Below are 19,748 nucleotides of genomic sequence, written 5' to 3'. Positions count from 1 at the left end.
GTAGCATTCTCCTGGCATCCGCCAAACATAGATTCGTCCGTCGGACTGCCAGATGAAAGCGTTATTCATTCCTCCAGAGAACGTTTCCACTGCTCCAGAGTCCAATGGTGGCGAGCATTTACACCACTGCCGCCGACGCTTGGCATTGCACATGGTGGTCTTAGGCTTGTGTACGGCTGCTCGGCCATGGAAACCCGTTTCGTGAAGCTCCCGACTAACAGTTATTGTGCTGAAGTTGCTTCCAAAGGCAGTTTGGAATGAGATGTTCGACTAGCAGGTGTCCACATACTTTTGGTCATGTAGTGTACATTCAGCCCCTTGCGAATTGAAGAAAATGTGTGAAACACAGAGATGAAACACAAAATAATAATATTTTTCCGGTACATTTTTGGGGTAAGCCTGGCTTCCCTTGGCATCCATGAATACATGCCAGTTTGCTAGTCATTTAGCTCTCTGAACTGAAGGCCTGGCTCTACGTAACCTCATGGACCTGCTTACTGTGCCTGTGATGTTCCATGGCTCAGCTCTCCAGAGGGGGGGGTTGGGGGGCGTATGTGCATGTGTGAGTGACGACGCAGCAGCATGGCACACAAGGGCAGTGTATCATCTGTGTTTGCCCATGTAACTGAGAAAGAGAGCATATGTGTGTGTCCTGTGAAGGGGGGTGGATGGCGTCCGGGGTGTGTACCTAGCCTAGCAGAGCAGTGCTTGTCAGCTCCCTCATATATTTTGTGTGTGTGTGTGACGAGGAAGGAGGGCGAGAGAGAAGCGCACTGCCAAGTGCTGACCTTGCAGTCCGACTCTGGCCAGAGGATCTAGTAACAGGCCCCAAGGTCTCCCAGGCATCCATTTCTTTCTTTCTCTCTCTTTCTCCTGCTCGTGTGCTTGCTCATATATGCTTGTTTGTTTTACCATCCTTGTGGGGACCAAAAAATGTATTCCTGTTCAAAATTTGATTTTTCCCTTAAGCCCAAAAACTAAATCTAACCTCTAATTGTAACCCTTCTGGGGTTTCCCTCCATTTGGCTGTTTTCATTCATTTGTCTGCTTTCCTGCCTAATAAACACGAGCCATGAAGTAAAATCCTTAATTTATATTCAGCAATGTAACAACATTTCTAAAACGGAAAATGAAAATGATTCGTCAAGGTTATTCTGCCTAATGAACATAACCCAGTCAATGCCCTTATTTTTATTCAGCTGGGAAAACCTACTATATCTACTTCCAATAACAATGAAATGGAGTCTTTGTTGACTAAAAGCTTGCTTGTTAAAGGTTGTGTTGGGTTTATGTGAATTTGAGTGAATTTCAGTGAAATGATCCTGTTCGTATCTGTACTTCAATACAAGCAGGCGAGCTAGGGACGCACACTTAATACATATTTGCCTCCTCATCAAAGTGCTGTGTAATGGATGACAGCTGCCACTATTCTCCCAAGAGATGTCTTCTGTCTGATGTCAACTTTTAAAGGCCTGGACTCAGGTGCGCGTACTGCCTGGTAGCCACTTAGGCAGCATTTTGAGTCTTAAGGTTTCAGTCCCTTCCCAATTTGCAGATCAATGTGTATTACATCCCAAATGGTCAGAAGTAGTGCACTGTAGGGGATAGGGTGCTATTTGGGACACAACCAATGTATTGCAGTTGCTAGTTGGGCCCTTTAGTATTGTGGAAAATCTGTTCCTTTTTCCTCTCTCTGTCAGAGGTCACTGGTGTGGTATTTCATGTTTCTGGAATCAAATCGTTATTATCTGATTTAATTCAACACTTTGTTCTGCTCCACTGTGTTACAACTTTGTGTTGCTGATTCAACCTTTTTTTGACTACTAAGATCAGACCGTTTTCAATTCCAACCGAACATAAATTAAGATTGTCCTTAAGTTTACTGAACAATTGTAGTGTTTTAAGTTCATTATTCGGCTTTAATGTAATTTATGGCACTAAACTGCACCTTTACTGTAGGTTGGGATTATTTCTTATTGTTTAAAGGGGTGTTTCCAGCCAGCACTTTGTCTTGTGGCCATAGCTGAAAGTCTGTCTCAAGCAAATATGTCAGGAGGATAACAGGGCACACGCATTGTGGAATATTCATATAGAAATATACTATCTAGAACAAACATGACATGTAGAATATGGAATCGTGTACTACTGAATGTGTTGAGATGACTGTGAATGAGAGATCACTGGGACCTCTATTATGGAACTATTTCCTGTGGGTATCTGAAAGAGAGAAGCAGTAAATGTCGTTTGTGGGCTCTCTGTTTCTCGCCAGTGCCCAAGAAAGAGTGAGTGAGACAAAGGGACAGAGGGAGAAAGTTGTAGGCAGACATCCTTACAAAAGATGTAAGTTACACAGCTGTCCCACTGCAGATCTGCTAGCGCAGCATTACGGTACATAATTCAATGGTATTGTGATTTCACGTCTGCTCTCCAATGGACGGCTAACGCCGATGTAAAGTTAAGAGACTGGGTAGGAAGTACTTAGGCATGACAACTCCCTCTGATGCTCAGGCACGGTGGTGTTGCTCAGCATGAGGACTACTAATATTTGAAGTCTGCAACATCTCTACTTTAGAGAGTTCCACTTGCGAAGTAAATGATGGGCAGGTGTCCCAGACACAGATTTACCCTAGTCCTGGGTTAAAAAGCATGCTCAATGGAGATAAATAGTTGTTGTGTCCAGGAGTGGGTTCAATCTATGTTCAGGAAATGGGGCAGATCCAGTTGAAGTCGGAAGTTTACATAACACTTAGGTTGGAGTTTTTCAACCACTCCACAAATTTCTTGTTAACAAACTATGGTTTGGCAAGTCGGTTAGGACATCTAGGACATCTACTTTGTGCATGACAATTGTTTACTGTCAGATTATTTCACTTATAACTCACTGTATCACAATTCCAATTGGTCAGAAGTTTACATACACTAAGTTGACTGTGCCTTTAAACAGCTTGGAAAAATCCAGAAAATGTGATGTCATGGCTTTAGAAGCTTCTGATCGGCGAATTGACATAATTTGAGTCAATTGGAGGTGTACCTGTGGATGTATTTCAAGGCCTACCTTCAAACTCAGTGCCTCTTTGCTTGAAATCATGGGGAAAATCAAAAGAAATCAGACAAGACCTCAGAAAAACAATTGTAGACCTTCACAAGTCTGGTTCATCCTTGGGAGCAATTTCCAAAAGCCTGAAGGTACCACGTTCACAAGTATAAACACCATGGGACCACGCAGCCGTCATACCGCTCAGGAAGGAGAAGCGTTCTGTCTCCTAGAGATTAACGTACTTTGGTGCGAAAAGTGCAAATCAATCCCAGAACAACAGCAAAGGACCTTGTGAAGATGCTGGAGGAAACGGGTACAAAAGTATCTATATCCACAGTAAAACGAGTCCTATATCGACATAACCTGAAAGGCTGTCCAGCAAGAAAGAAGCCACTGCTCCAAAACCGCCATAAAAAAAGCCAGACTACGGTTTGCAACTGCACATGGGGAAAAATATCGTAATTTTTGGAGAAATGTCCTCTGGTCTGATGAAACAAAAATAGAACTGGTTTGGCCATAATGACCATCATTATGTTTGGAGGAAAAAGGGGGAGGCTTGCAAGTCGAAGAACACCATCCCAAACGTGAAGCATGGGGGTGGCAGCCTCATGTTGTGGGGGTGCTTTGCTGCAGGAGGGACTGGTACACTTCACAAAATAGATGGCGTCATGAGGCAGGACAATTATGTGGATATATTGAAGCAACATCTCAAGATATCAGTCAGGAAGTTAAAGCTTGGTCGCAAATGGGTCTTCCAAATGGACAATGACCCCAAGCATACTTCCAAAGTTGTTTCAAAATGGCTTAAGAACAACAAAGTCAAGGAGGCCTACAAACCTGACTCAGTTACACCAGCTCTGTCAGGAGGTATGGGCCAAAATTCACCGAACTTATTGTGGGAAGCTTGTGGAAGGCTACCCAAAACGTTTGGCCCAAGTTAAACAATTTAAAGGCAATGCTACCAAATACTAATTGACTGTATATAAACCTCTGACGCACTGTGAATGTGATGAAAGAAATAAAAGCTGAAATGAATCATTCTCTCTTCTCTCTACTATTATTCTGACATTTAACATTCTTAAAATAAATTAGTGATCCTGACTGACCTAAGACAGGGAATTCTTACTAGGATTAAATGTCATGTAATTGTGAAAAACTGAGTTTAAATGTATTTGATAAGGTGTATGCAAACTTCCGACTTCAACTGTAAGTCTCAAACAGTTCTTGTTACTTAACGAGTCCTGTACATACTCCTCCTCCCCCCGGGGGGTGTGTGTGTGTGTGTGTGGTGTGTGTGTGGGGGGGGGGGGGGGGGGGGGGGGGGGGGGGGGGGGGGGGGGGGGGGGGGGGGGGGGGAAGTTCAATGGTTCAAAGTCTAGATTAGAGAGCCCTCACACAAATGTCCCTTCCCCTCCAGTAGTTAAAAGTTGGAAGTGAACTTCTCACTCTGCACCAGTTAGCTATTATAATTGGTACCAGGTAAGGGTGGTGCCTTTGCATTGCAAATATTTCCAGGGGTGATATGTTATCTCTGCTTTCAAGAATTGGCTGTTACAAGCACAGCCTCATGTTAGGAAAGTGTCTGATAACTTTTACAGGGTCCGTAGCATGCATGATGGGCTCTTGGTCTAATTCTAAAGGGATAGATCAGCGAAATTACAGATTTAGATACCGGTATCTTAAATTAATTGTGGTTCTCAATGACTTGATTAATTCAAATGTATGTTTTAGTGCGATGTTCCCAAATGCCTGTAAGAATCAAGGATTTTATATATTTTTGGGTCCCAGTGAGGGAGAGGAAGAACAAACAAAATAATGCATTAAGAGAATATATTAAGAATTACATAAAATAATCTTGATTTCCCAGAGGCAAATAATACTGAACTCAGAATCTGATAATGAGTGTTGAGTCTGAACGTGATTTGACTACGCTGTTGATGTAATAAAAATACATGACCATGCTTAAATTTGACTGGTTTATTGCAGCGTTTTTTAATGATTGACACAACAAGGAAAAATAACCACTAGATATGGGATATTTGGATCCGATTTTTAGAGTGGAAATATTTACCGATAACCATTTTATATCTGTTGATTTATTATTCTAGCTGGAATGGGGGGGGGGACTATGGATTGTGCTTAAAACAGCCCTACAAAGATGAGCAGACATGTGAGGAAAGAACATTTTAATGTAAGCACCACATAAAATTTAGCAGCGCCAGAAATACTTTTTTCTTTTTTGAAAAACTGTTACTCTAGTGAAAGGAGGCTAATCCACACCGATTCCAGCAAAAAAATGTGCCTAGGCTCTGAAGACTGAGCTGCCTCATGCTAGCCAGCTGGAAAACAACAACAACATAGGACACATTTTCAATATATTGGTGTTTTAATCAATAGTAGGGCTGTAGCCACTGAACTAGTTCACTCTCTTCTCCGACTGGTGTAGTTATGTTGGGGGATTATGTCCGGTCTTTTTTTGGAGCTTTTTCTCCGCATCTTATATCGGTCCTTAAACGTTGATACAAATATTATCGGCAAATATCAGTCAACCAATTTTTAAATCGGTCGGGCTCTAAGAACCACCCAAAGCCAAATATATGTCTCTGGTACCACCCTGGTTTTGGCTACTGGTAATGTCCAGGAATTCCAGGTCATGACCGTGTGACTAGAATGCTCAACCAGTCATCAGTGCTGGAATTATACATAATTGACAGACTGCGAGAGGGCTGAGACCAAGCTTCCTTTCCCTGCCTGCCTCTCCGTTCTCTTAATTCACTTCCTGTCCTCTGTTGTCTGTGATGACTCTGCAGTAATTGAGCAAGCTCTAGGCAACTGTCTCGGGGCTTGAACCAGTGGAAATCTATATTGATTGGATGGATCTCTCCCTTTTTATCATTTTTTTCCATTAGTGTAGAAAAGGTAGCCTGATCCCAGATCTGCTTGTGCTGCATTGCCAACTCATATGGTCATTGTCAAGGCAAAGGAGTTGAACACACCGCAAAGACAGATCTGGAACCAGGTACTGGGGGAAACTTATCAGACCTGTCCTGCAAGTATGGCACCAGTATGCAGACTTACCTGTCGAATCTACATAGTGCCTTTTGCTCTACTAAGAGTTAAAAGGAATAAGTCCTGAAATCAAGTCAATCTGCATAATGTGAAAGGAACAGGTGGCCATTGTTACCCTGTTTTTTTGTTGGCTCACTCTTGTACACTGTAGCTATACCCCTCCCCTTAACCTCTTCCTCCCTCTTACAGTATGTTTCCACTGTGGTGTAGGACAGTGTTTGAGTCAGCATAAAATGGCACCCAAACAAAAAGAGGAAATTGAAATTTTTTAAATGGGAACTGAAAATGACAGTCGGTGTCTGGGGCTTACATCACAACAGCATTTGTACCAGACCGAGTGGGGAGAATGTTTGTTTGGTTTTGAACTAGAAAGTATTTTCTTGGATTGGTCATGTTTTGGGATTTTGTAGGGAGATCCAGTCTTTATACATCTGGATCCACTAGAAATCTGGTGTTTTGAAAAAATGATTTCCTTTTTTACATACCTCTTGCATAATGAAACCTATATCCTGTTACACCGGGGTTTCGCAAACTCGGACCTCAAGGTGTGCACATTTTTGGTTTTTGCTCTAGCACTACACAGATGATTTTTTTTCAACTAATCATCAAGTTGTGTTATGGCAAAAAAACAAAACGTGCCCTTTGGGGATCCCGAGGACCGAGTTTGGGAAACTCTGCATCAAATCAAATTTATTTATATAGCCCTTCTTACATCAGCTGATATCACAAAGTGCTGTACAGAAACCCAGCCTAAAACCCCAAACAGCAAGCAATGCAGGTGTAAAAGCATTACACAGTTTGCTCACTGGCACTGATAAAAACACTCATGATCACTCATCACCAATGTGCTGTCTAACATGCAATACTCAGGATTTCTGCCCTGTATGACCACCTCTTCTTTCCAATGCTCCCTTCACAATGAATTCTATGTGGCATGTATAGCTCATAAGGTATTATAAATGTGCTGATAATTCATTATGAAGAGGGAAATGTTATCATAATATATTACTTTTGCATTATGGATGTGTGATCTCTTCACATGGGGAAGAAGGAGAGAAGTGCAGCTTTTCTATTAATAGCTCAATGCAGTGGCCTGTGGCGCTTACAGACCACCTTCGCCACCGTGAAGGGAAAAAGGGCTTTTTTTAGAGGGGCATCCTGGCTGCAGAATGGTATCCTGACTCTATTGTCAGTTTATGTGTGCCAATTGGACTTATGTTAATGCAGCCTTTCCCCCCTACAATGTGTGTGAGCATTCAGAAGAGTAAACACGGTCTCCGGCTGTTGTTGATTCTTGGGCCATAGCTGCAATGCGCGTGTGTGTGGCCCTAGGGGAAGGGTTGCAGACCAGACGGCCCTAACGGCACGTTGCAACAGTGACCTTCTGAACACTGCTCTACAAGAATGTGTACAGGCTTGTTTCGCAGTGCCGACTGTGCAGCGCTTTTGTTGACAATTATGGGACGCTAATAACCTCTCGTGTATAAGCAGAGGGATTCTTCCACCCCGATGTAGTTGTTATCGTCGCAGCCATATTGTTGTGCTGCCATAAAAGGAAAAATAGATTAGCTCCTGGGTCATGTAAACACATATTTTAGTTTTGGTATGAAATTGAGGGCAAGAAATTGTAATTTTCCACTTAATTCATGAGAATTTGCATCAACATAAATAAACAGAATAATCACCATGGCACGAACTATCCTGCTTTTAGCTTAATGTTTTATGGGTCAATCGCATTATAATCACTCAGTAAGGAGTATCAAGAGACAACATTGTGTGGTACTTCTGTGTTTGCTTGAATATTGCTATTAACCTATGGTCCTCTCATCACATCTGCAGATGCCCATACCTGGCAACTCACCTGTCCCCTGCCATCCCGGTCTTCGCTATTGTCCTCTTCCTCTTTGTCATGGCCTTGCTGCTAAGGACCAGCTTCAGTGACCCGGGCGTGTTGCCGCGCGCACTCCCCGAGGAGGCCACTTTCATTGAGATGGAAATTGGTGAGTAGTTGACCCATACCTGTGTCATCATAATAATAATTCACACCCATGCATCCCTCATTCCCCCATAAGCCCTGTCTAGAAAAAACCCTTAGGCGAGGGTTCCCCAACTAGCGGCCCGCAGGCTGTATTTGGCCGGCGGGTGATTTATTTACATTTACATTTTCGTCATTTAGCAGACGCTCTTATCCAGAGCGACTTACAGTAGTGAATGCATACATTTCATACAATTTCATAATTTTTTTTTGCTGGCCCCCCGTGGGAATCGAACCCACAATCCTGGTGTTGCAAACACCACGCTCTACCAACTGAGCTACAGGGAAGGCCTGTAGCTCAGTTGTAAAAACACCAGCAAATCAGTTCCAAGTGGTTGTAATTTTGGAAATATGTCCCAAAGTATCCTTACGCATAATAGAGAGATATAGGTGATCGTATACAAATGTAAGCAAGGTTTGACATGATTATGTTTTAGTCAAATATGATCTGTTTGGGCTTCTTGCAATCAAATTGCAGTCTACAAAATATTCGAAATTATATTCTTCTGAATCTAGTTAATCAAATCAAAGTTTATTTGTCACGTGCGCCGAATACAACAGGTGTAGACCTTACAGTGAAATGCTTACTTACAGGCTCTAACCAATAGTGCAAAAAAGGTATTAGGTGAACAATAGGTAGGTAAATAAATAAAACAACAGTAAAAAGACTGGAAAATAACAGTAGAGAGGCTATATACAGTAGCGAGGCTACATACAGACACTGGTTAGTCAGGCTGATGATCCCTGCCCTAGGCCAACCCCCCTAAATGTGTATATTCAAAACCTAAACTGGATCAATGTAGTGTGACACTTCCGTAGTTCTGAAATAATTCCATCTAGCCAATCAGAGGGCAAGGTGGAGCTACTATCATGCTGCCCATACCTATCTAATCCTTTGATGTACATGAAATGCCTAAGGGTTAAGGGCTAGCGAGGTCACTTCTGGATATGGAACAAATGTCACTGGGTGGCCAAGGAGGACTGTGAATTAGGAACCAAGCGAGGTCTAAAGCCTTCTAGGTGCATGAATAAAGTGTGTGTGTGTGTGTGTGTGTGTGTGTGTCAAGCAGCAGTGTGGAGACTAGAAGTCGACCGATTAATCGGAATGGCCGATTAATTAGGGCCGATTTCAAGTTTTCATAACAATCGGTAATCGGCATTTTTGGACACCGATCATGGCCGATTACATTGCACTCCATGAGGAGACTGCGTGGCAGGCTGACTATCTGTTATGCGAGTGCAGCAAGGAGCCAAGGTAAGTTGCTAGCTAGCATTAAACTTATCTTATAAAAAACAATCAATCTTAACATAATAACTAGTTAACTACACATGGTTGATGATATTACTAGTTTATCTAGCTTGTCCTGCGTTGCATATAATCGATGCGGTGCCTGTTAATTTATCATTGAATCACAGCCTACTTCGCCAAACGGGTGATTTAACAAGCGCATTCGCAAAAATGCACTGTCGTTGCACCAATGTGTACCTAACCATAAACATCAATGCCTTTCTTAAAATCAATACACAAGTATATATTTTTAAACCTGCATATTTAGTTAATATTGCCTGCTAACATTAATTTTTTTTAACTAGGGAAATTGTCACTTTTCTTGCGTTCTGTGCAAGCAGAGTCAGGGTATATGCAGTGGTGGTTCTAGACCATTTCAACTGGGGGGGCCAAGCTGGGGCCAGTTATACTGTTAGATGGGCCAGTTACATTAGACGTTATTGTTGTCATATCGTTTTCTTCACTGCATTGCAGGCATTAGCAGGCAAAAGACCATGTTCATAATCATCATCGTTGCCACTGTCTAATAACGGATGTAAAAAAGAACAATAGCAAACATTTTATGTAAAAATTATTTCATACTCCACATTTAGGGGGGGGGTCCAAAATTGTTGTCACAGGCTTTTTTTGGTCCTCCAATAATCGGTATCGGCGTTGAAAAATCATAGTCGGTCGACATCTAGTAGAGACCAGAGCTTCAGCCTGTTGTTTAATTCATGTTTGTTATGCTTTATATTGCTAAAGGTTCATCATCCATGCTGTTCTGAGCTCATCCCCTAGTCAGATTTTTTTTCTCTGAAGTGTACTATTTCAAGCCTTGATGTAGTTTGAATTCATCCTTTTGGCCCTACAGCGACGCATTTTGACATTCTCATTATCTAAACAACAGTAGCACAGGCAGTAATTATGAAGGCACAACCAAATAGGAGGGTTTTGCAGACACACTTCCTGTTACTTTGTATAACCTAGACAGATGGTTCAGTCCCTGTTACTTTGTATAACCTAGCCAGATGGTTCAGTTCCTCTTACGTTGTATAACCTAGCCAGATGGTTCAGTCCCTGTTACTTTGTATAACCTAGCCAGATGGTTCAGTTCCTCTTACGTTGTATAACCTAGCCAGATGGTTCAGTCCCTGTTACTTTGTATAACCTAGCCAGATGGTTCAGTTCCTCTTACGTTGTATAACCTAGCCAGATGGTTCAGTCCCTGTTACTTTGTATAACCTAGCCAGATGGTTCAGTTCCTCTTACGTTGTATAACCTAGCCAGATGGTTCAGTTCCTCTTACGTTGTATAACCTAGCCAGACGTGGTCCCGTGTAGCTCAGTTGGTAGAGCATGGTGTTCGATTCCCACGGGGGACCAGTATGGAGAAAAATAAATGTATGCATTCACTACTGTAAGTCGCTCTGGATAAGAGCGTCTGCTAAATGACAACAAAAAATATATATATATATAAAAAAAAAAGATGTGGGTCTGAATGAACTTGCTGCACATGCATGTAATGGCTTTTGTTTTGATTACCTGACTACTCCCTTGTGGACTATCCACAATTTTGCCATTATTTCAGCCAGCTTCTCTTTCCTATCTCTTAAGGAAAAGGCCTGTCTGCTCTGCAATATCCATGCCACAGCCCAACCCTCCCCTCCCTCTCTTGCTGTTCAGGCGCCTCTGTCTGGGCAGTGAAGATTCACATTGCCCTCCGTGTCCCCATTCTCTCTCGTAACAGTCTAGAGGCGTGGGACAATATGCTCCCTTTGTGACGGCTCTGACACAGGCCTTCCAGTCGGACTCCATAGAGATACATGCTAATGGATATTTAGCTAACATGCTATCTACTGTTGGGCTAACATGCTATTTACTGTTGGGCTAACATGATAATGAATTTGTGATAAGGTTCTCATGTTTGGGCTAACAATGGCCGCAATGGCACTACTTAGAACAGCGAGGCCGTTCAGGTTGTGTGACATTACCTTGTTTAGCATATGGAGTATGTTGAGCCACAGATTGTGTTTTGTTGGCGTGCATCGATCCTTCCCTGATAAGATTTTTCACTCTTCCCAAACTTGTCTTCCTGATTGTAAACTAGTACAGAGCCCACACACATACCACACCTTCGCATAAAATGACGAAAGGAATCGCTCAAATTCCCAAAATAAATCACATCCTCATCAAGCTGTTCAAACGTGTTTGTACAAGAAAAAGAAACCACCAACTTCAATTCAGCTTGTCTTTAATTAACAAATCAAATCTTATTTGTCACATGCGCCGAATACAACAGGTGTAGACTTTACCATGAAATGCTTACTTACGAGCCCTTTCCCAACAATGCGGAGTTATAAGTAAGAAAGATTTGGACACAATAAAATAATGAGGCTATGTTTTCATACACACTAATAATAATATTAAACTGATTTTATGGCAGTAGGCAGAGAAAGGAAATGGCAATGTAAAAACCTTACCCTGCTTATCTTAAAATTGAAGTAAGCATACGCTGATTAAAACACCTGGTTTTCTGAGCAATCTTTTGAATTATTAGGACATGTAAACAGCTTAATCACCGTTCCAGTCGTATATTCGATCTGCACATGTGCCAGCAGTGGTAGCCTCCCTCTTATGCGCGAGTGAAGTGAGTTCAGAAAAACTGAAAGAATGCATCTTAGAAATAGTTTTCACATCCAAACTTTATATGTCTGAACTCAGAATCAAATAGACTTCGCAATAATATGGTCACTGTAGCAGAATGTTTATTTTCTTCTGTGATTTTCTGCATTTATCAAAAGTCCCGTCAAGTAGTCTGATTTTTGATGTGTCCATGTAAACAGGATTATTAGGGAAATTGTTCATCTTGCAAAGCATGTAAATATTTTAAACTATTGCATTAATCTGACTATCCACCATAATCATATTATTGTGTGCATGTAACTGTGCTCACTGAGTGTACAAAACATTACGAACACCTTCCTAATATTGAGTTGAAGTCCCCCTTTCGCCCTCAGAACAGCCTCAATTTGTCGAGGCATGGCCTCTACAAGGTTTTTGAAAGCATTCCACAGGGATGCTGGCCCATGTTGACTCCAATGCTTCCCATAGTTGTCAAGTTGGCTGGATGTCCTTTGACCATTATTGATACGCACGGGGAAACTGTCGAGCGTGAAAAACCTGGCAGCATTGCAGTTCTTGACACACTCAAACCGTTGTCCCTGGCACATACTACCATAGCCCGTTCAAAGGCACTTAAATATTTTGTCTTGCCCATTCACCCTCTGAATGGCACACATACACAATCGATGTCTCCTCCCCTTCATCTACACTGATTTGAAGTGGATATAACAAGTGACATCAATAAGGGACATCCAGCTTTCAACTGGATTCACATGGTCAGTCTGTCATTTGTACACTCAGTGTACAAGAAGTACTGGTACCGGGTACGAGGTAGTTGAGGTAATATGTACATGTCGGTAGGGGTAAAAGTGACTAGGCAATCAGGATGGATAACAGAGTAGCAGCAGTGTGTGTGTGGTGTCAATATACGTGTGTGTTGGAGTGTGTGGGTAGAGTCCAGTGAGTGTGCATGAAAGGGTCAATGCTTGCACTCCGGTACCATTGTAGCAGAGAGTGGCTTGGGTGGCTGTAGTCTTTGACAATTTTTAGGGCCTTCTGATACTGTCTAGTATAGAGGTCCTGGATGGCAGGGACCGTCCCCAGTGATGTACTGGGCTGTACAGTTGGATGCCAAGCAGTTTCCATACCAAGCAGTGATGCAGATAGGCAAGATGCTCTCAATGGTGCAGCTGTAGAACTTTAAGAGGATCTGAGGGCCCATGCCAAATCTTTTCACACTCTTTAGGGGGAAGAGCCCTCCTTTTCCTGTAGTCCACGATCCACTTCTTTGTCTTGCTCATGTTGTGAGAGAGGTTGTTGTCCTGGCACCACACTGCCAGATCTCTGATCACCTCCCTATAGGCTGTCTCGTCATTGTCGGTGATCAGGCCTACCATCGTTGTGTCATCGGCAAACTTTTATTATGATGGTTTTGGAGTCGTCCGCGACCACGCAGTCGTGGGTGAACAGGGACTATGCACACACCCCTGAGGGGCCCCCGTGTTGAGGGTCAGCGTGGCGGGTGTGTTGTTGCCTACCCTCACCACCTAGGGGCAGTCCATCAGGAAGTATAGGATCCAGTTGCAGAGGGAGGTGTTCGGTCTCAGGGTCCTTAGCTTAGTGATGAGCTTGGACGTCACTATGGTGTTGAACACTGAGCTTTAGTCCATGAACAGCATTCTCACAAAGGTGTTCCTTTTGTCCAGGTGGGAAAGGTCAGTGTGGAGTGCAATAGAGATTGCGTTACACCCCCCCCCCCCCCCCCCCCCCAGAATGTGTGTGGTTTAATGTGCTATCTTTCGCTAGTGTGGCAGGCGGTGGCATTTGTGATGGAACATGGGGGTGTGTTAATGGGAGGCAGATGGGCACAGATGTTTTGAGCTCAATGACGTGCATAAAACCCTGGATGACTGACAGGGAGCGCTGTAAGATGGCTACACGCCACTGGCTACAGACACCTTAATGTATACTTCTAAATTATATTATGTGAGCAAAAATAAATACAAATATGCCTTTATAAAGTATTCACACCCTGTGAGTTTTTCCACTTCGTTGTTAAAGTGGGATTAAAATTATTTTGACTTTTTTTGTCAACGATCTACACAAAATACTTGGTAATATCAAAGTGGAGGAAAATGTTGTACATTTGTAAAAATATTATGTTAAATAAAACACTAATATACAGTATTTAGGCTTGCCATAACAAAGGGGTTGAATACTTATTGACTCAAGACATTTCATCTTTTTATTTTAAATACATTTGTAGAAATGTATAAAAACATTGACATTATGGGTATTATATGTAGGCCAATGACAACAAAAATTTCAATTGAATCCATTTTAAATTCAGGCTGTAACACCAAAAAATGTGGTTGTGGATACTTTGAAGGCACTGTATATATACAATACATTTTTTGAGAGTACTAATGTTACTGTCCCCACTACAACAATAAAATAGTTAAATACATGTCATTTTGTCCTTGAAACATTTAATTGAAATGCTGTAGAATTCCATGGAGGACTGCTCCATGGGCTTCCGAGTGGCGCAGCGATCTAAGGCACCGGATCTCAGTGCTGCAGGTGTCACTACAGACCCTGGTTCGATTCTGGGCTGTATCATAACCGGCCGTGATTGGGAGTCCTATAGGGCACACAATTGGCCCAGCGTCTTTAGGGTTTGACAGGGTAGGCCGTCCTTGTAAATAAGAACTTGCCTAGTTAAATAAAATAAATAAAAATGCTGGTGAGTGTCAATACTGCCGACCAGTGGCTTCAAACCCTCTCAATGGCCAATACATAGTATTAGCAATCTAATGTTTTATATACATCATTGGTTGAGCTCTAGAAGCCAGTCATATTGTGATCAATGGCCAGCTTCGGTGCTGTCACTTGCTTGGCCCGTTAGTGGCTAGCCCTAGAGGAATGCTAACAGTATAAGATCCTCCTGGAGTACATAATGAAATTGGGCCGATGAAGACCGGGTTTTCCCAAGGGACCGCATGTATGGTCTCATTCCCCACTGTTGTGCTAGTGTAACCGATGTGAAATGACTAGCTAGTTAGCGGGGTGCGCCCTAATAGCGTTTCAATCGGTGTAGTTGAAGTAGTTGAGCGATGGGTAACGATGCTTCGAGAGTGGCTGTTGTCGATGTGTGCAGAGGGTCCCTGGTTCGAGCCCAGGTAGGGGCGATGAGAGGGACGGAAGCTATACTGTTACACTAGTTAGCTACATTAATTCACAAAGTAATGGTTTTAAGTAGAAAGTGGTTTGATTCACTTGTGGTTCGTTTTGTTAAAAGCCTGGTGTTTCTTTAAGTGTTTGTTCACTATGTGAAGAAGTCATTTGACCGCCATCTTGTGTGCTGTACACTATTGATTTGGCCTGTTAAGTGTTGACTTTATTTCATCAATGGCGGTAGCAAAATCCTTAAATATATTCTGCTTCCTTGCTAGCGTCTTGCTGCTTTAACCATGCAGACTTTGAAAGTGTTATGAGGTGGATGGCCTCAATGCTTTCGAACTGTAAATGTTCGATTTGGTTCAAGTTGTGCTCTCTTCACTTATCCTAGCAGTAATTCCTACTGGCAGTATTCAGTCATGTTATTCCATTTATTAAAATGAACCATAAAGTAAAGGTTCAACCATTTTGAATGTATTATGTTATATTTTCTGATTCATCTATCGATTCCCTGGATAATTTCATGTGTTCATGTGTATCTGAGTTATTGAAGTAGCAACGTGATAAAGTCGCTCACACTGGATGTTAATAGGAATACGACTTTTAGATCGCGAAAACGTCTAATACATGTCAGATTTCAATACTGGCTGATTTTCATAACTCGGGAGGATGTCTTCTCTCGAATGAGCAATTTATCAATACATATGTTTTATTGAACGTAGGGTATAGCACATTTTTCTGTCTCTTTAGTCTAGTGACTTGTATGGTGCCGTTGCCAGAGATATTATAGAAAGGAGATAGGTATCCAATGAACAGAGGAAGGTGTTACGCCCCCACCAGGCATGACTGACCAATCGCGTTCACGTTGTCATGTTGCGTCTCGCGGTTGCTAAGCTCTTCGTCACGCAATCCCTTCTCAACGTGTATATGTCGAGAAACGTGCCTATCACGATTCCAAAGGTATACGATACTACAGATAGCAAGTTCATGATTTCACATCTAATGTTTTATACTTATTGTTGACCAAATTCGTGTTAATGTTGGGGGTTTTGAGCTAGCGCCCAATGGACTCACATTGAAGGGGAGAGCTCCTTGTCTCAGAATCGTCCAGAATGCACCGAGCGGTCCATTGACGTAGCACGGCAACGTTTTCCCATACATTTACATTTAAGTAATTTAGCAGACGCTCTTATCCAGAGCGACTTACAAATTGGTGCATTCACCTTATGATATCCAGTGGAACAACCACTTTACAATAGTGCATCTAAATCTTTTAAGGGGGGGGGGGGGGGTAGAAGGATTACTTTATCCTATCCTAGGTATTCATTAAAGAGGTGGGGTTTCAGGTGTCTCCGGAAGGTGGTGATTGACTCCGCTGTCCTGGCGTCGTGAGGGAGCTTGTTCCACCATTGGGGTGCCAGAGCAGCGAACAGTTTTGACTGGGCTGAGCGGGAACTGTGCTTCCTCAGAGGTAGGGAGGCCAGCAGGCCAGAGGTGGATGAACGCAGTGCCCTTGTTTGGGTGTAGGGCCTGATCAGAGCCTGAAGGTATGGAGGTGCCGTTCCCTTCACAGCTCCGTAGGCAATCACCATGGTGATCAATCACCCATCTCCTCAAAAGTATATAAGTAATGCCGTTGAGCATGTTCGACTCCACTCTGAGGCACATCGATATTCAGGTTGAACATGGTGAGATTGTAGACTCCTAAGTTGATAGTGCAGTTTGGTTAGGCGATTTTACAGTTAACCAGCCACGTTACATGCGGATATTGTCTTTGGTGTTATTGTGTGTAGCTAGCTACTTAGCTAGCCAGCCAGCCCATATAGAGAGCATTGCAACAGATTCCCACAGCTATTTCACATGTTGCTACCAACGTCATAACCCCACAATGAAACATTTGTTCACAAAAAAAGTGTTATTTAACACTGTAAATTTAAAGGAAGAAGTGGATTTTTTGTGTTATTCACTGACATTCTCAAGGTTCAACGATTCACATGTATGTGTGCTTCCAAAGCCCTTCATTTTTAACCGCCACTGTGTAGATATTCAACCCAATTGGAACCTCGATTTCCACCAGCTTTGAATTCAATACTTTGAAGTGTGGCGATGGAGCTAGCAACAGGCAATGCAATAGAATTGATGCTCTACTATATGACTATGTGTGTGGTAGAGGCACTCTGGGTCAACTGTTTAAAATCTGGTATATTTAGTTGACTTAATGTAATTTGCCTGTGGTCGATCTGTGACTCCTAACTTGTTAAATGCGGATCATCATCCATGATTAAGACATGTCTGAAGCCAAATTATCATTATTCTTGGTTCAAAGGCAATTTAGGCTTAACCTGTATGTGAAACTTGCACTACACAGTATGAACATGAATAGATATGACTCCATTGTTAACTGAGTATAATCCAAAATGGCCACCTTTTTGTTGTCTCAGAGGCGGCTAATGGGAACGTCCCGGCGGGGCAGCGGCCTCCACCTCGGATCCGCAACGTCCAGATCAACGGGCAGATCGTCAAACTGAAGTATTGCTACACCTGCAAGATCTTCCGACCGCCTCGCGCCTCACACTGCAGTATCTGTGACAACTGTGTGGGTAAGAGCGAGCACTCTTCTCCCTTCAGTCAATTAATCTTGTTCTTATCATGAAAGAGACTCGGTCTGAAAATAACATACACGTTTTACACGTACATTTCAATTCATTCAGAGACTGGGTATTGTGTGAGAACTAGCTTTTTTTATCAGCGTGTGAAGGACCACATTCTGCTGATGCAAGTTTTTATTCGTTTGCTCAAGCCTTGACCTTACCTACATTTATTTGTCAGTGTTTTAGAACATTTTATTGGAAATAGTTTTAATCTAAAGTTCTATTGATGAGTTCTATATCCGGAGATGGACATTCTATAGCTGAATGGGTTTCCAGTGGGGATTTGGAATGCTGGCGTATTGTATTCATTCTCCCCAGTTTTCTACAAAGCACTCTTTGGAATGTTGCTTGAGGATAGTTTTTCATGTGTGTACATGAACATGTCAAGCGTTTGCAGAATAACAGTATTTTGGCTAGTCATGATTGAACCATGCATTTGGCCTTTAAACATCAGTTATTGTGTACGATTTCCCCCCCACCCCACCCAATCTGTGTGGGGCCAGTGCACCTGCTGCTGTCTGTGTCACACACAACCAGCATGACACAGCAGCCTGGGACAGCCCGCCAGCCTCCTTATGGGAAAGGTGGGGCTCAGGCCCCTCCACTCTGCAGTAAGGGCTCAATATGATCAATGAATCAATAAAGGCTGTGGGTTTAATGGTCATCTGTCTTTGCACAGGAGTTGGACAAAACAAAAGACATCACCTTTCTTCAATGCAATCAGGTCTGTTGCAGTATTGTAGTGAATAAAAACATAGATTTTTCACATATTTGAGTAAAACTAGTGGGTGTGGTTAATAGCTGGAAGGAAGGCGTTTTTCATGAACCTGTCTTGTGTGTGTGGTGCGGTGTGCCATACAATATTTAGTAGTTGATTATACACACTGGGCTCCTTTCTATATACAGTACATCAACAGATCATATTTATGGTGTTTCCTCATTCCAGATATGCTTCAATGCAGAAGTGCCCCACCTGCATGCTGTCATCATATACACTGCTCAAAAAAATAAAGGGAACACTAAAATAACACATCCTTGTTCTGAATGAATGAAATAATCTTATTAAATACTTTTTTCTTTACATAGTTGAATGTGCTGACAACAGAATCACACAAAAATAATCAATGGAAATCCAATTTATCAACCCATGGAGGTCTGGATTTGGAGTCACACTGAAAATTAAAGTAGAAAACCACACTACAGGCTGATCCAACTTTGATGTAATGTCCCACACCATGACTGACCCACCACCAAACCGGTCATGCTGGAGGATGTTGCAGGCAGCAGAACGTTCTCCACGGCGTCTCCAGACTCTGTCACGTCTGTCACATGTGCTCAGTGTGAACCTGCTTTCATCTGTGAAGAGCACAGGGCGCCAGTGGCGAATTTGCCAATCTTGGTGTTCTCTGGCAAATGCCAAACGTCCTGCACGGTGTTGGGCTGTAAGCACAACCCCCCCCCCCCCCCCCCTGTGGACGTCAGGCCCTCATACCACCCTCATGGAGTCTGTTTCTGACCGTTTGAGCAGACACATGCACATTTTTTGGCCCGCTGGAGGTTATTTTTCAGGGCTCTGGCAGTGCTCCTCCTTGCACAAAGGCAGAGGTAGCGGTCCTGCTGCTGGGTTGTTGGCCTCCTCCACGTCTCCTGATGTTCTGGCCTGTCTCCTGGTAGCGCCTCCATGCTCTGGACACTACGCTGACAGACACAGCAAACCTTCTTGCCACAGCTCGCATTGATGTGCCATCCTGGATGAGCTGCGCTACCTGAGCCACTTGTGTGGTTTGTAGACTCCGTCTCATGCTACCACTAGAGTGAAAGCACCGCCAGCATTCAAAAGTGACCAAAACATCAGCCAGGAAGCATAGGAACTGAGAAGTGGTCTGTG

The 19,748-nt window shown here is 42.8% G+C and overlaps 1 protein-coding gene across 1 annotated transcript in view; it reads left to right on the top strand.

Annotated features, from left to right (window-relative positions):
- Positions 1-19,748, top strand: part of zdhhc9 (zDHHC palmitoyltransferase 9) — a 50,269-nt gene that overhangs the window by 17,417 nt on the left and 13,104 nt on the right. The window contains exons 2-3 of the mRNA XM_014211823.3: positions 7,946-8,106; positions 17,651-17,809. Coding sequence (XP_014067298.1) covers positions 7,946-8,106; positions 17,651-17,809 — 320 coding nt within the window. The remainder of the gene's footprint in view (positions 1-7,945; positions 8,107-17,650; positions 17,810-19,748) is intronic.

The sequence above is a fragment of the Salmo salar genome, chromosome 09 (assembly GCF_965601325.2).
Source record: "Salmo salar chromosome 09, fSalSal1, whole genome shotgun sequence".
NCBI lineage: Eukaryota > Metazoa > Chordata > Actinopteri > Salmoniformes > Salmonidae > Salmo > Salmo salar.
The sequence above is the reverse complement of the archived record's forward strand: the minus strand, read 5'-3'. Positions and strand labels throughout refer to the sequence as shown.